Source organism: Muntiacus reevesi, chromosome 2 (genome assembly GCF_963930625.1).
Source record: "Muntiacus reevesi chromosome 2, mMunRee1.1, whole genome shotgun sequence".
Lineage (NCBI taxonomy): Eukaryota > Metazoa > Chordata > Mammalia > Artiodactyla > Cervidae > Muntiacus > Muntiacus reevesi.
Genome location: NC_089250.1, coordinates 267,656,334 through 267,672,729, shown reverse-complemented (window position 1 = coordinate 267,672,729; position 16,396 = coordinate 267,656,334). Strand labels below are relative to the sequence as shown.

Genomic DNA, 16,396 nt, shown 5'->3' with positions numbered 1-16,396 from the left:
GTGGCCTTCTTTAGTTGCAGCAAGTGGGGTTCCTCTCTAGTTGCAGGGTGCAGCCTTCTCATTGCAGTGGTTTCTCTTATTGTGGCACCTGAGCTTAGCAGCTCCTTCACGTGTGGGATATTCCCAAACCAGGGATCAAACCCATGTCCCCTGCATTGGCAGGCAGATTCTTAACCGCTGGACTACCAGGGAAGCCCCAATCCATCTTATTTTTGTATATGGCATTAAGAGAATGTTTTCTTCTTTTACATGTAGCTAGCTGTCCAGTTGTCCCAATACCACTTATAGACAAGACGGTCTCTTCTCTTTACCATTTTATCTTGCTCTCATGCTTGCTTTGTCAAACATGGCCCAGAGCCCCATCCCTGCACCAAGATAGGGGTATGAACAGCTCCACAAGAAATGTGTGGGAAAGCTGAAAACAAGGACGAATGATACAAAGGCATCAAGGACCCTTAAGGAGGGCTTCCTTATCCTATTTTAAACAGCTGGGCTGTCCCGGGACTAGCCCTAGCCTTAGTTCATACAGCTCCAGTCCTGAACACCAACCAGAGTAGGGCCATCTAAAGTCAGGTGACACCCTCCTGGGGAAGACAGGAAGAGCAGTGAAGAAACCAAGCGCCCATTATCAACAAGAAATTTTATTTTTAAATCCAAGAGACCAAAACAAATAAGGAGACTCCTACCCTTGGCTGGCAGATTTAGGTGGTGACCAGGAAGGTGGGGGAGAGGATGACAGCAGGGAGAGTAGGAACACGTCCAAGCAGCCGGTGAGTGGCCTCTTCACTCAGGCGCGGCCTCCATCAAATACCCGTTCTCCGGAGCGAGATACCCGTCGCCTCCCTCGGACTCCATGTACATGTCTCGGCCGTCGTTGCCCAGACCCTCGAGCCCGTTGTCCTGGCCGCCGCCACCCCCACCGCGGGCCTCATCCCTGCCCCGATCGCCGCCCCGCTCCCCCCGCTTGTGCTCCCGGTCCCGGTCGCGATCGCGGTCCCGGCGCCGCTCCCGCTCGCTGCGGTGGCTTCGACGTCGGTCCCGGTCACGATCCCGGCCCTTCTCCTCTGGGCCGTCTGGGCCGTCGGGACCCAGCTCCCCGGGGGGCCCGTCATCCGGGGGCGCGTCGCCGGCCTCAGAGGGCTCGGCCATGTCTCCGCCGCCGCCTCCGCCGCCGCGCAGCTCCTCCTTGCGCTCGCGCTCCCGCCGTGCCCGCTCCCGGCTCCGGCTGCTGCGCCGCTTGCGGTCCCGGTCCTTGTCCTTGCTCCGCTCCCTGGAGCGCCGCCGCTCCTCCTTGTCGCGACTCCGGGAGCGCCGCCGCCGGTCCCGAGAGCGGGAGCGTCGTCGTTCCCGCTCCTTGTCTCGCTCGCGGCTCCGCTCCCGGCGCTCCCGCTCGCGGTCCCGGTCCCGGTCCCTGTGGGGCAGCGGGGAGGGGCCGGGCCTGGATGAGGTGGGCAGAGGTTTGCGGCAGGGCTCCCCCACTCACCGCCCCGCTCCCAGGACACCGGGCCCGGCCTCACCTCTCATCATAGCGGGAGGTGTCATCCCGGCCCGAATGCCGGATGTTGACGTCCGCGCCGCCTCTCCGGGTGCCGCCCAGGCCGCCTCCTGGGGACGGGCAGACACAGGTGGTCAGGGCGGGCGGGGACCCTGAGCCCCGGCGTCTCTGAGGCCCTGGCGATCCCGGCTCCCGACGGCAGGCAGTGTGGAGATCAGAAGGGCACAGCGCCAGCTGGACGCTCCCTCATCGGGCTCCGAGTTCACCTGCCCCGCCGGGGAGGCCCCAGCCCCTGACAGCCCCTCTCCCCCGGTTATCCCCAGCTGGAGGCACAGCCCTGATCCTTCTAACTGAAACCGAGACTCGCCTCAAAGCCCGCAGTGGCTCCCCACCGCCCAAGCCAAGGTCAGAGGCCGGCCTCCTCCCTGTCTTTCAGCGCAAGGGCCTCTGGCTCTAAAGGTTCCAGGCATTTTCCAACCTCCTCATGGTCTCCATGTCCTTCCTGCCCAGTTTTGGGGATCATCCACAAGTTCCCCTGGAGTCTCATCTCCCTTTCTACTTAACTCCCACTGACCCTCCACACCTTAACCTACACCTCACTTCCTCACTCAGCCTGCCCTGACTACCGGATGAGGCCCTTCTCCACCCACAGACCACGCACTCTCCTCAGAACTTCAGGCAGCGTTTCCAATTTCGTGTGTGTGTGTTTGTACACGCACGTGCAAGAGAGAGCTGACTAACAGCTGCCTCTCCCTCCAGCCTGTACTGCGCCTTCAATCAGGACGCTGGACCTGCTGCGTACAGCAGCCAGGATATAAAGCTGGACGAGCAGCAAACGGCGAAGAGGACAACCGGAAGGAGCAGCAGCTAACCTCCTCCTTCACGTGGCAAACAAACTCAGGCGGAAAAGTCACTTGCCCAGGGCGACTCAGCAAGGAAGGGCAGAGCAGAGATGTGATTCCCTGCTGACTCCACAAGCTGCCCTCTCACTCACCCTTCTGCCCCCACTGCCTGGAAGGAAGCTTCGTGAAGCTATTTCATCTAAGGAAGAGGGTCAAAAGGGAAAAGAGGCAGCTTGGACGTGAAACATTCAAACAGGGGACAAGCCACCCAGCAGGTATGCAGAGAACAGACCAGTGTTTTCAATGTTCAGGTCACAACCCAGCCATGGAGTCATCTCATTGAATTTGACAAGATGCAACCAACACGTTTTTTAAAAAGATAAACAGAATATGAAATACTAGTATATACTGCCTGTAGAAAAAATAAATTACTGTTTCATCAAACTTAGGTTTGGGTTAAATGTATTTTTTTTGCATGTACATTGGGTCAAAATGCACTGGCTATCACTATCAGAAAGTTGGAATGCCAATCAAACTAGAAGATTCTGAGATTCCTGGATTCTACAATGGGCGACAGCAGACTCTGAAGGACTCACTCCAACCCAAAGAAACCAGAGAGGGAGATGAGAAACTATCTATTGAGTTGACACTCAGTTTGATACGTGTGTGATTTACTCAGTAAAGGCATGTCAAGCATGAGAACAGTAGGCTGGGGGCAGAAATAAGATCAGAGGGTACTGGACCCACCTAGGGTGTCTGCCTAGTGAAGACCATTTTCTCTGACAATTGGGTCACTCCCCCTCATTGGAGTTGGTCCTCCACAGCCAAGTCTGGATGGCACGACCTCAGCCCCAGGTCCAGGCCCAATGCTGAGCCACTTAGGTCCACCCACCCAGAAGCGCAGACTCATCCAAGACTGCATTGTGGAATGGCACACAGGCTCGGTGCGGAGAGACCCAGCAGAGACCAGTTCACACAGACGCAACCAAACAAGGCACAGAGATGCCAGAAGTGGCTCTGGATGCTGAAGGCTCAGCTTCCAGGTCCTCAAGGCCCACAGACACCCCACGTCTCTGGGCTCCGAGACACTGGTGTTTCTACACCAACAGGGTCCGGAGATACTGGGGTTCTATACCAACATGCCCCTTTATACTGTTTTCTGGTACCTGCCACCAATCTGACCTTGACTGAGATGGTAACTGACAGTAAGAGATGACAGTGAGAGGGACTGAAAATAGGAAGCTTTGAGGGCAGCGGCTAACCACGTATGTCTCACTGTTGACTAGAAGCCTGCTATGTGGTTGGTGATCAAACCAGCATTTACTCAGTAATCAATGAATGAACAGGATAAGCAGGAGCAAAGTACAAGTGGATGACAGAATGATTTTTTAAGCCCCACTGTACACCACTTGCCAAGCTGGCTATCTGAGATGCTCAGCTCAGTGAACTGAGATTATTCCCACTTCTAGGATGAGGAAAATGAGACAGAAAAGGGGAGAAATCCACCTGCCAGGGAGTGCACAAGTCAGAATGTGATCCCAGACTGGCTTCTCCAGGTCAGTACTCTCGCTCCTAATCGGTAACCCAGAATAAAAAACAAAAACAGACCAGGAGAACACTGGAGACCGAGAGGCTGAGCTGGAGAGAGGGAGAAGGAATGTCAGCAGTCGTGAGGGGAAGAGAAGACAGAAAGCAGCAGAGGGGGGAAGAAAAGGGAGAGGAAGCCAGCAGGACCCCAAGCCCAGCTGGAGCAGGACGAGCTCACCTAGCCGCCGGGGCCTCCAGCCCTTCACGGTGCGGCCCCTCTCCACATCCACGAGCACTCTCCTGCCGTCAATCTTCTTGCCGTCTGCATGCTTGTAAGCGGCTGCAACAGATGTGGGGAAGGGGAGGGGGAGGAGTCCCCAGAGGGTCCTCTAGTCAGAAGACAGCCCGCTCCGGGGCATCCCCACCCCCACATCAGCACACTTCAGCGCACACACACGCACGCACACAGGCCCACCAGACAGCCAGGCAACTGACAGCCAGACAACCCTCTCCCAACCTGGGAGGGGCCTGCTCCATCTCACCTCCTGCTTCCTCATCACCCCCCAAACACTCTTGGGGGGGCCGGCCCACTCCCAACCACCATGCTAACCCTAGCCACTGCCCTGGGCTCCCAGGCCAGGCCTACTCCCCTTCGACAGAGCAGCCCCCTCGCATCAAGGCGGCCAAAGTCGCTGCAAAGAAACTGGAGGTTAACTTGAGGCTGGACTCTGCGGTGGGGGAAGGCTCCTCCACAACCCCAGGCATGCACCCTGAAACATCATGCTGGGAGCAGAGGCCCAGCCGGGCAGCTCCGCACCCCAGTTCACACCGGTTTCCTTTACTTTGGTTTTTTGTTGGGGGAGGGTGAGCATGGGGGGAATAGACATCAGAACAGAAAATGAACCAGAAGGGGGAAGGAGAAATCTTTAGGAAATGGCAGGGAGTAGAGGGGGGGTTATGGGGGCCCCCTACAGCAGGTGGGGCAGAGGGAAGTGGAGGGAGGCATGGGAGTCGTGCGGTGCTACTGAAAATCCCTGCCTTACCTGCCGAGACTATACCCACCCAGCCCCCAGCCCAGCTCTCCCTCCACACCCCAGTGCAACACGCGCCGGGAGAGGCCGAGCCCGACCTGAGCCTCAGGAAGGGTGCGGAGTAGAGGGGAGATGTGGGGAGGGGCACGTCCCGCAGGTGAGCAGGACACAGCCAAGGACAGGCTCGAGCCCGGGCCTGTCTCAAGTGGGGCTCTCGGGAGGCCAAAAAAGTCCCTGTTTCCCAACCCCCAGCCCTGGCCGAGGGGGTCATCCTCAACCAGCCACAGCACCCGGCCCCGCCCCAGCCCTCTCCCCCCCCAAATAACAACCAGAGGAAGAGAAAAAGGTGCCATTTACCGATGCCGGCCTTGCGGGTGTCCAAACCGAGCGGGATGGGGGGGGCTCGGCAACTCCTGGGGGCCTGGCGAGGAGGCGGGCTTCCCGGGGGGGGGACACGGGACCGCTTACCTGGAGCCCCCAAGCTTACCTGAGCACGCGCACAGACCCCACACCCACCACCATGGGGTCAGCTAAAGCTACGGGGAAGGGAGCCAGGGGGTTCTAGGGAGCCCCCGGAGGGGAGAGGAACCACATCTCCTGCACCGCCTGGAGGCAGGCAGAGAAAGTGGTGGACCCCAAAGAAACCTCATGGAGGCCTTGGAAGAAGGGGAGACAAGGGTTACCATGGAACTTGGGAATTTGAAGGGACTATCTTGTTTGAATTCTAAAAGGCGGCTAGGGAGGCCTTAGCAAACCTGTCCACCTTCAGCTTTTCCCCATAAAATCCACACTCAGCTAGGCACAGGCCCCACCCCCTCTCAGCACATGGAATAACTTTTCCACCTTGAACTTCTCACTCCCTCCCACCATCTGCTTCAGCCCAAAGGCTGGCACACAAGGGGACAGCTTCAGGGGTCCAGGAGATGGGAGTACTGCCCATGATCCAAGGGGAAGGGGCCACTGGGCCCCTGAACCCAGAGGAGGGTAGCGGGGGAGGGATTTCAGGACTGGGGACACAGTCAAGCAAAGGACCCCTGCTCTGGTCATGTCCCAAACCCCAGAAGAGGCCCAACCCGGGAAGAACAGCAGAGAAAAATGTGATGTGTGTATCTCTAGGCTTCGCTCTCTCTCCCTCTCTTAGGTCTCCAGCCAGTGGAAGGGTTTTCAGTAAAAGCTCCAACACCTTGAGATGTTCACAACCTGTCGCTCGACCCCTCCCACAGCAATCCCCAAGTCCATGCACTCTGGAGAGCAGCTGGGCTCCACAGCCTCTCGGGAGGCTCCACTGTGACAAGGCAGACAGGACGTGGGCAGAGCACCCCAAGTCTAGCAACCAAAAAGATTCTCCAGGGCCACCACAGTGATGGCCCTGCAGAAGGGGCAGGGGCCGGGAGAGGAGGGCGGGCTGAAGGGTTCCACCAGGAGCCCTGGCCCCGCTGCATTCCCGCTGCCATGCCACGGCCGTCGGGAAGCCAGGTATGCTGGGGGTTAAACCGAGCCCAACTGGAGAGGCTGGCTGCCCTTCCCATTGGGGGGGGCATCTTTCCCCTCCTGGGACCAGCAAGATTATCGGAGAGCACCTGGATGGGGCCAGAAGGGACAGAGGGCACCCAACCAAGGAAAGGGTTCTGGGTGCGGGGAGGCTGAGGGGCGGCTGGGGGTGGGAGGAGGGAGGCCTCGCTGCTCCTGAGCTGCCTGGCTAAGCTGGGCTGGTGTGCGGTGCTGAGTGATCTTACCCATGATACAAACCCTTATACCAACCATACACTGAGGTGTTGTAAGGGGAGCGTAAGCATCAGCTGCAAGCCAGCTGCGTGGTGGCTGCAGTGACAATAAGAACAGTCAATTAATACGGCGGCCCCTGGACACGCCGCAGCCCTGCCCACCCCCACCCACCCATCCCTGCCCATGTGGACGCCGCCGCAGCCTCAACAGGGGCTTTGGAGATGTGGGGGCAGGCGCTGAACACGCAGACCAGCCCACTGCCCGCCGAGGAACAGGGTGGGGGGCCAGGGGTGGGGAGGTGGAGGGTCGGGTGGCCCAGGCCCAGCTCAGCTGGGGGGAGGAGAGGGCAGGTTCAAAGGCCAGTCCTCACTGCAATCTGGCCGCCCCCAAATCTGCTGGGGGAAATGGGGAGAGGCTCCCCAAAAATCCGACCCCTCCCCCCACCTCCAGCTAGCCCTAGCCCCCACCGGGTTCCCTCCTTGCCCCTGAGGTTCAACGTGTGACACTTACCTCCCCAGGTGCACACACACACACACACACACGTTGTGGGGGATTTTGGTTTTTGTTTTTTAAAAAACACGTATATAAAAAAACAAAAAAAAAGATATATCAGAAACAGAGGGAGGAGGAGAAGAGACATCGCTAATGTCAGGTCTGGTGGGGAGGGGGTGGGGGACAGACGACGGGAAGGGGCTGAGGCAGCAGAGAAGAGAGAGGGTCAGAGGGCAGGGTGCAGGTGGAAGGTACTCACAATGCATGTCCCTCTCGTGTTCGTACTCGATGAAGGCATAGCCCCGGGGCTTTCCTGACCGCTTACTGTAGACCATGTGTATCTGGAGGGTGGGTGGCAGGAGGCAGAGGTCAGTTCTGACAAGGGGACAACTCACCGTATCAATCACACAAGCCTGTGTGCCAGGCTTTGGGCTGGATGATGCCAGCAACAGATTCTTCTGATCTTCCCCTGATCCCTTCAAGAACCCAGAGTGACTGATACACTAACGGCCTTGGGCTTAGCAACTGATGTGCACAATGACCTCAAGCCCTTGCTAGAGCCCAGAGCATCGAGTAACTTCTAAACTAAATGAAGAGATGTCCGTTATACACGAAGCTATGCTCTAGAACAAGGGTCAACCTACATTTTCTACAAATGGCCAGAGAGCAGATATTTTCAGCTTGCAGGGCCACACAGTCTCTGTCGCACCTGCAGACAACAGAGCGGGCCTGGCTGGACGCCAACACGCTCCATTCAGATGCTACGTGCTCAGTTTGTTGACGTGCGCTCTAAGTCAGCAGCAAGTCATCATGACCTCTGCGCTTTCCTTCCGCTATCCCGAGACTCCGGCACGGATGTGCAGGCAGGACAGAAACCCAGGCTGTGGATGCTGAAGCCCGAAATGACGCGCTGCCTTCTCCCTCCCTCCACACACCTTCAACTCAAGCACCCCTGCCCTAGTCCACTCACCCTTTTGATGGGTCCATACACCTCAAACTCTCTCCGGAGCTTGGACTCTGTCGTGTCATAGTTCTACAAGGAGAAAGAAACAAAGTGAGAGAAGCCCTCAAACACCCCATGGACCGAGGCTACTGTCCACATCCACGCTCTCTGTAGCCTAGGGCTCCAGGGGTCAGGAGCTGGGGACTCACCACTCTAGCCACAAAGAGAGTCTTGAAGGCATCACCCTGAGCATTGGGATCATTGTGAGGGTCCCCTGTGCAGGATAAAAAAAATTCTGTGAGTATACGTTGTCAGCAGTATCACAGAGCAAGAAAGAAAGAGACTGATGGACAGAGGCCCAGAACTTCTGGTCACCTGGCCACCATGGGCAGGCCCCTCTCTGAGCCTTGACTGCCCTGAAGCACAGCAGACTCCATCTGAGTGGCTGACTTAGGCTGATTAAAGGAAGGGATGAGACTGACTTCAAGCTGACAGGATGGCGGCCAGCCTACTGCCCCCCTATTTCAGGTCTACATATCCTGAGGCCCAAGTCCCTCCCAGGTGGGAGTAGCTAAGCCCAAAGGGGCATCTCTGGAGAAGCAGCCCCATCCTGCCAGGCACCGCATCCTCCACCACCTGCAGTGCCGCAGTGCCACCCACCGGCAAGGCCTGCAACTGCAGCCCACAGGAAAACCAGAGATTAAGCAACCCTTCGATGGGAGTGGGAGGGAGTCAAGCAAAGGCTCAAAGCCCTCAGGGAGGAACCCACAGCCGGCACTGAGGCCACAAGGGGTGGGTGGGGTTAACTCCCAGCCTTACTACCGCAGACCACTGAGGACCAACCAGCTCCACAGACAGAGCCAGACTCTTACAGAACTAATTCCACAGCTGATTCGGACGGTCACGTCCACCCCTGTGCCTGCCCCTCACCTCCTCACCTGAAGCCCATCCCCCTGGGTTGTAACTGTCTGTGCTCACATGTCTCAATCTGCATCCATTCACCCAACAGGTATCTGTTAAGCACTATGTGCCTGAAACTCCCGTAGGTGCTGGGGTAACAGCAGTGAAAAAGAGGAAAAAAGACCCCTGCCTTGTGGAGCTCATCTATTACTGCAGAGAGGCTGCCGGTAAACAACCTAAAACCAACAATCATCCAGTTCTATCTAGTAATAACAGAGAGATGGGGAGAAGCATTTTACTGGGAAGGTCAGGAAAGGCCTCACTGAAATACCATTTGACATGAAGTGTATTTAACAGGAGACAAACCTCAGCATCACCAGAGGGTAGGTGGTACCGCAGGGGCATTACAGGGGACCCAATCACTGCCTGCAGGAGCGGATGGAGCCCAAACAGCAGAGAGCAGAGCTTCTGCATGAGCAGCCAAGGGTGCCCAGCAGACACAGGGAAATCACCCTGGCACAAGAGACCCTATGGTTTCTGCTTAACCAAGAGGCCCAGGAGCGTGACCCAAAGTAAAAGCTAGCGCAGTGCCCACGAATCTCAGCTAAGACGGTGGCAACGAGCTGAGGTTGATCAGCAGTTCACTGGCAGCACACGCACACCCTCCCGCCACTCCACCCTGCTGGCAGCTCTGCCCTCAGGGAATCCTTGGGCGAAGACGTTATCTATGTAGCAGCCCAGAGCAGGGGCTCAAAGGATTAGACTGTGGGGTTGAGAAACGAGGAAGTATCTCAGAACTCTGACTCTTGCTAAGCGGACCCAGACTCCACAGACCTTCACTTTGTCTTAAAGACTGGAGTGACAAACCCTACTGCACTTGGAAGCTGTAAGTAAAAAATATGAAATGCATCAAGTGTTCAGTAAGGTCCCCTTGAATGGTAGCTGTTAACTGTGACAAGGCACAGCCCGTTTCTGTACTGGGGGACGGAGGCTCCTAGGGCAGAGAAAGCCTACTGTACTTGACCTATCCTTTTCATTTCCTTTTGTATCATGGGGAAATTCAACACTTAAGGAAAGAGAGAACAGTATAATGAACCCCTCTGAACCAACCTCAATGGTTACCACATGGCAACACTGGTTACATCTCTATCCCAAGCAGTATATTAAAGCAAACTCCAGATATACAACACCACTGTAACTGCTAATAAAGACTTTAAAAAATAGTAACCACGGTACTAGTACTACACCTTCAAAAGTTAACATTAGTTCTTTATCTTCATCAAGACGCAGTGTTCAAATGTCCTCAACTGTTTCAAAACAAAATTTCTGCAGGTGGCTCATTTAAGTCAGGACCCAAACAAGCTCCACACTGACCATCTGGCTGAGGTGCCCTTTGACTTTTTAACCCCTTTGGTTCACTCCCTTCCCACTTGCTTCCCCAGTTTTCACATTTATTTAAGGAAATTGGGTCACAAATTTGTGCTATACAATTTCCCACATACTAAATTCAACTAACTGCATCCTCAGTGTCGTTTAACATGCCAGGATTCTTTTCTTTTTTTTAAAGGATCCTATTTTTAAAGTGAGGAAAACAATGTCCAACAGGAAAAGTGATTTCTCCAAGGCCACCCAACTGGAAGTGGCAGAGGTGGGGTTAAAACTCACAGGGTCAGACTCCAAGGCCTGTGCCCTAGGAATAGAGCTGAGAGGTTCCTCAAGTCAACTGCTGTCAACAGTTGTGTGTGCAGGTCCTAGAGGAGCTGGGGCCACAATGGTGAGCAAACTCCACCAGAATCCTGCTTCATGAACTGTGAACTAACGTAAGATAGATGTTCGTCAGTCCTGCAGACTGAAATGACCAAGCTGCAGCAGGACTCAGGGCTTCAGTGTGCAAGGGGACTCTACCCGAGCACCATGAAAGGTTTCCCTGAGGAGTGACGCTGCCAGAGACATAAAACGCAGTTGCACATACACCAAGGTACCATGTGAGACTGGCGGAATGGCCTGGGCAGAGCACCAGTGACAGGAGACCATCTGGGAAAGAAGCGGCAGAAGAAGACGCAGTGCAGGTTGGAAGAGGGGAGGAAGCACGGGCAGAATGCACCCTCAATGGGCAGGGAAGGGACTCTGGTCTTCATGTTGAAAGCAAAAGGAAGCTATATAGGAATTCCCTGGCGACCCAGTGGTTAGGACTCTGCACTTTCACTGCAGAGGACCCGAATTCAATCCCTGGTTGGGGAACAAAGATCCTGAGGGCAACATGGGACAGCCCAAAACGGGGTGGGGGGGAGTCGTTACCAGAGAAAGGTATAATCAAGAGTTGTATTTCAAAAGGTCCCACAGGACTTGCGGGGGACAGAGATATAAGTAAATTCATTAGACTGTGTGTCCAGGCTAGAGGGGCCTTCGGTGGTGGTGGAAACAGAGAGAATGTTCAGATTTGTGACATTTACAGAATAGCATGGGTAGGTTTTGGCGACAATCTGGGGAGACAGCAAGAAAAGGTGTTAAAAGCAAACTGAGTGGAAACAACTGGCCATGACTTGCAAAGCTGGATGACCATGTTCCAGGGAAGCAAACATTGAAAGAAGACCAGGCTGGTGAAGAGAGGAAATCCTGATTGTGGTCCAGACACAGTGCAAGATGCCTCTGAGGCATCCAAGAAGACAGGAACACAGGGAGGGCCAGAGCTCAGCATTGAGACACACAGGTATCTGGCTGTCAGGTGTCTGTCTGATGAGCTCCATGAGCAACGGACTTCTCCAGGGAATGTGACTCAGAGAGACGTGATTCACCGGAGCCTCAAGAGCACGGGAGAAAAACCCGTCTTTTGACTACACAGTCCTTGCTCTAATAAGAAAAGGCCACCTGAGGTTGATATGGGACTCTTTTATGAAGTCTGGTTAATGACTACAACATCCCTCCCCCAAATTCCAACTTCTCCTGTACCTGGAAGGGAGGAAGCACTCCCAGCCCAAGGGCCAGGGAGCTGAGATGGAACAGAACTGCCTCATGAGCCTGGACCTCACTGCCTTGGCCTGGGAGACCCAGCTGGGCAGTGGCCACCTCTCCAAGTGCAGACTCCTGCAGGAGGCAGCCCAGAGTACCAGGCTCCCTTCCTGTCTGCCGTTATTCCATGCTCTCCTGCTTAAAAGCCTAAACCAAATATAGGCCTTGGCAAATAGTGGAGCCTAAAAAAGTGAACTGACAACAACCCACATTCCCAGATGAGAGTCCTGGGGTGGACCTGGGGGACAGAAACAAACACAAGCATCTTGAACAAGAGATGAAAAGAGGAAAGAGACTTACACATTTTTAGCTCTGTCTCGACTTCCTGCTGTCGCCGCTCAATCTTTTCCCGTCTCTGTCAGGAGAAAAGTAGACAACTGAATACAGATAGAAGGGCCCTGAGGTCAGGGAATATCCTGAAGTAAGATGCAAAAAAAAAAAGAAAAAAAAAAAAATACGTGAGGCAGAAGGCAAACATTACATACCTTCCTCTCCATGCGTTCCTCCCGGGTTTCTGCTCGAGTTGGAGGAGGGGCATCTCGAGGGTCCTGGGAACAAGAAGGGTGACAGCGGTGGGAGGACGGGAAAAACAGCCAGAACAGCCAATCAAGAAATACAAACATCTTGGCCACACTCTCCTGCACGTTTACACACACGCCCACACAAACATGGACAGTTCCCAGGCCAGTGGAGGCAGGGGAACAGTCCAGATCAAAGCGTGGTCCCAAAAAAACAAAAGAACCGTGGTCCGCCGATCAATGCAATCTGTGAACAGTTACTGGTCTGTGGCAAGAGAAACAAAAAAACCGAGACGAAATATGCAGAAATATCTACAGCAATCTAACAGAGCAGTTTTACGCTCATTGAACTCAGAAGTGTGATTTTCTTTAACTCTGTATTCTCTAAAAATACTAGAAAAGATAAAACAATCCTCTTGCATTTGTCAAGAGCATCGATCTGCAGTCCTCTATCATATCACACTGTGAGTATCACAGTACTCGTTTTCTATTACAGACAAGAACCGGGACCAGGCCTGAAGCAAAAGGAACTGACAGTGCAGAGCTCGGGGGTAAACAACTGGACGCCCTCTGAGGGCCTGGGCAGTTCTTAAAAGGCCTCAGCAAGCTCTCACCAAATAGTAACTGGCACATGACCCTCATCTGCCACACACCTATAGTTATTAAGTTAGTTTAACTGGTTAATAACATTTTCCAAGTACCGGTTCACTGAGGGTGCCAAGTCTCACTAAAGAACCAATCTTCTGTCATCTCACTATCAACTTCTGCTCTGCAACTTCCTCCTCCTCCCCCTTCCCACTCATGCCAGATCATCATTCTTCTGACTTCTGGCTGTGTGCCAACATACTCAGGTATTCTTTGATCACCTTAAGAGGTGGACCGTCGATATCCCAATTTCACAAACGAAAAAACTGAAGTCCATGAGCCTAAGTCATTTACTTGTTTGTCCTGAGGGTACAAAGCTGAAATTCTCAAGACCACCACCTTAACAACACATTACCTGGTGTTAACCCTTAAATGACAAAAACGGTAAATAAAATAATGCTGACCTTTCCTGACTGGTTGGTGCCAAGCCCCATAACAAAATTTTCAATTAATTCTGTCAATTATTACAAAGAAGATATAAACATTCCCTTGCTATAGATGAAGCGACCACAGGACTAAGAGGATCTGCCACTTGTCCAAGGTTACACAGCCAATAAATGTGCCAAGGACTATTTAACTCGACAGTCTGAATCCTCAACAGGTAGTTACTGTCACAAACTTCTGAACTGTCACAAAAACTCAACAATGGATACATAATGAACCTCGATCAAGACAAGAAAACTGGGACTTTCTTGGTGGTCCAGGGGCTAAGTCTCCCCGCTCCCAATGCAGGGGGCCTGGGTTCCATTTCCATCTCTGGTCAGGGAACTAGATCCCACATGCCACAACTAACAGTTCCCATGCATGACTAAAACAGGGCGCAGCTGAATAAAGAAATTATAATCGCCCGGCCTAGAAAACTGGCCAGACACTGGACTCCCCAATCCAGCCCCTCGACCCCCCAGAACCCAACCCAGGTCCAAGTCTGCTCCCGGAACTCACCTCAAACTCTCGGATGTAGGGCGCGATGCCACAGTAAGGTTGATTGTGGTGTTTCTCATGTGGCAGTTTCTCCAGGGGTGGGAGGTATGGGATAGGATCACGGGGAGCAAAGAGGGCCAGAAGGTTGGGCGGCAGGAACTGGGTCATCTTGCCAAGTCTGAGAGCAGAAGCCTTATATTAGGGTGGGTTGGGGGAGTAGAGGCAAAATCTCAGTATCAAAACAGGTTCTGTACAGCGTGTTCCTAAGTCACAGGGAAAAGGAGTAAATCTGAATGAAAGAGGGTTTTGGTGGGAGGGCTGTGTGAAGACTGGCCAAGCCGGTAAGGGAAACAAAGACTGAAAAAGGGTTTCTGAGTAGTGAAATCTCAGAGTCCTGGGCAAGGAACCGCGGGGCTGAGGGTCCGGGAGTGGCTGTGGGGACATCAAGGATTCTGAGAAGGGGAGTCTAGGGCAGTGGTGGCTGGTGGTCCCACACCGTGGATAACAGGTTACGGGGCGAGGGTCGCAGAAATCTTCGATTAAGAAAGGGGGTCAAAAGTAGCAAGCCTCTCAAGCCAGGCGGTTGTGGGTAATAGATCTGGACCCCACACGCGAAACGAATTATGGGTAAGGGTCCGCGGAGGCGACACGAAAAAAAGCAACATACCGCAAGGGCCTGTGGGTAAGTGCTGAAGAGGAGAGGGGCTATGGAAAGAAAGCTTAAGTGACCAGAGAACTCTGGATAAGGGGTGCAAAAAGGTGCTGTGACGGTGGCGCGGGAAAGGGACCTGGCCGCGGGGAAAGGACCGGGGCCCACCGCAGGGGCTTGTGGGTAGCGGCCCCGCACCCGGTAAGGCCACTCTGTCACACTCACCCGCCGCGCGGCGCCCTCCTCGGCCTAGCGACGGTCCGGGGGCTCGCGGCGGCTCCGGCGGCCCCTCAGCAGCGGATATTCCGGCTCTCGCTCCGACTCCAGCGGCGTCCGCGTCCCTCAGTCTTTGCCGCCCGCCTAGCGCGCGCACCAGGCCGCAGCTCACGAGCCCGCGCGGCCTCGGCTCGCGACAGGGCCAAGGGGTGGGAACAGCCTCAAATCCCTCCGCCGTTCGCAAGGCGCACGCGCTACGCCAGTCAATCACAACTCACTCACAGGGACCCTGGTGCCGCCGCAGGCACTGCGCACGCGCGAAGCCACTACCCCAGCCTTCCGGCGTCTTAGACGCTTTTGCCGCGGCAGGTTGGGAGTCACAGTGCGCACGCGCGCTGAGCCCTAAGCGGTCCCCTTCCACCTCGCGCTCTGGACTCCAACCGCCTCTGTCCGCGAGACTCTTCTCGATACTCCACCCCTTTCCCTAACACTTCCCGGATCTTGGGCGCATGCGTGTATGTCAGTTACCAGTATTATACCCTTCCGCCGCCTAGCAAAGAGTCCCTACGTGGAGGATGTGATTACCTAAGCTGTTAAATCAATAACCTCTCCATCTAGCTCACCATATACTCGACACTGTTTGGATTCTGGGGATGAAGCATGTGACTAAACAAAGTCTTCCTTTTTTGAACTTGCATCGTGCGGAGGGAGACAATAAGGGCATTAAAATTAACTTCTGATAGTAGCCGTCACAATAAAGAAAGGGCAGAAAAAGGTGTTCAGCTGTGAAAGAGGAGCTATTTTAGAAAGGACGACGGGGCTTCGTTGGTGGTGTAGTGGTTAAGATTCCGCATTTCCACTGCAGGGGGCGCAGGTTCAATCCCTGGTCAGGGGACTAAGATCCCGCATGCAGTGTGTTTCAGTCAAATAGAAGAAAAATATTTTGAAAAGGATTATAATGGAAGGCTCTAATGAAGATGACGTTTAAACAGAGGTCCCTTCCCTTGGGTCGGGGTTAACAGCAAGTGCAAAGGCCCTGAATTAGCAAGGATGGCGGGAGTCCCAGGTTGTTGGTGAAGAGAGTAGAGAACTGGTGGCCATGTTATTTAGGGCTCTGTAGACCTGTAAAAAGTTAAGTATTTTTTAAGTTTTTTGGATAGATTCAATTGCCTATTTAATAATAATTACAGGAATTATTACCAATTTAAATGACTATTATCATGTTTTAAGTACTTTGACATATTTGGTTTATCTACGTATGTATGTGAGAACCCCCTGAGCTATTTTTTTGGAGCCGTCCCAAAATTCTAAAATTATTTCGAAATAAAAAGTTTAAAGAAAATAAAGCTAAATGTGCTTTAATAATTTTTTCCCCTATATCATTGAAAGGTAAATTTCTGAGGCACTGCGCCTCTGAATGTTTCAGCATGCATCTCCTAAGATTAAGGGCATTCTTCTACATCACAAAACTACCTTCACCTCT

The 16,396-nt window shown here is 53.9% G+C and overlaps 1 protein-coding gene across 2 annotated transcripts; it reads right to left on the bottom strand.

The window, feature by feature from the left end:
• Positions 1–625: 625 nt before the first annotated feature.
• On the bottom strand, positions 626–15,151 carry SNRNP70 (small nuclear ribonucleoprotein U1 subunit 70). 2 transcript variants are annotated; one of them, XM_065926484.1, is made up of 10 exons: positions 14,923–15,151; positions 14,070–14,226; positions 12,450–12,512; positions 12,265–12,319; positions 8,265–8,329; positions 8,083–8,145; positions 7,372–7,453; positions 4,103–4,204; positions 1,518–1,605; positions 626–1,411 (listed from the first exon to the last, which is right to left on the bottom strand). In XM_065926484.1, exons 2-10 carry the CDS (start codon positions 14,214–14,216, stop codon positions 784–786), a joined length of 1,293 nt encoding a protein of 430 aa, XP_065782556.1. In that variant the 5' UTR covers positions 14,217–14,226; positions 14,923–15,151; the 3' UTR covers positions 626–783. The 2 variants fall into 2 exon arrangements, with proteins under 2 accessions (XP_065782556.1, XP_065782554.1); XM_065926482.1 differs by having other exon boundaries at positions 626–1,438; positions 14,923–15,150.
• Positions 15,152–16,396: the final 1,245 nt, after the last annotated feature.

Coding starts and splice junctions, on each gene's coding strand:
- SNRNP70 (XM_065926482.1), bottom strand. CDS start 14,216: ATGACCCAGTTCCTGCCGCCCAACCTTCTGGCCCTCTTTGCTCCCCGT. Junction 8,146..8,264: donor CTCTCTTTGTGGCTAGAGTG/GTGAGTCCCCAG, acceptor TTCTCCTTGTAG/AACTATGACACGACAGAGTC. Junction 4,205..7,371: donor ACACGAGAGGGACATGCATT/GTGAGTACCTTC, acceptor CATCTGTTGCAG/CCGCTTACAAGCATGCAGAC.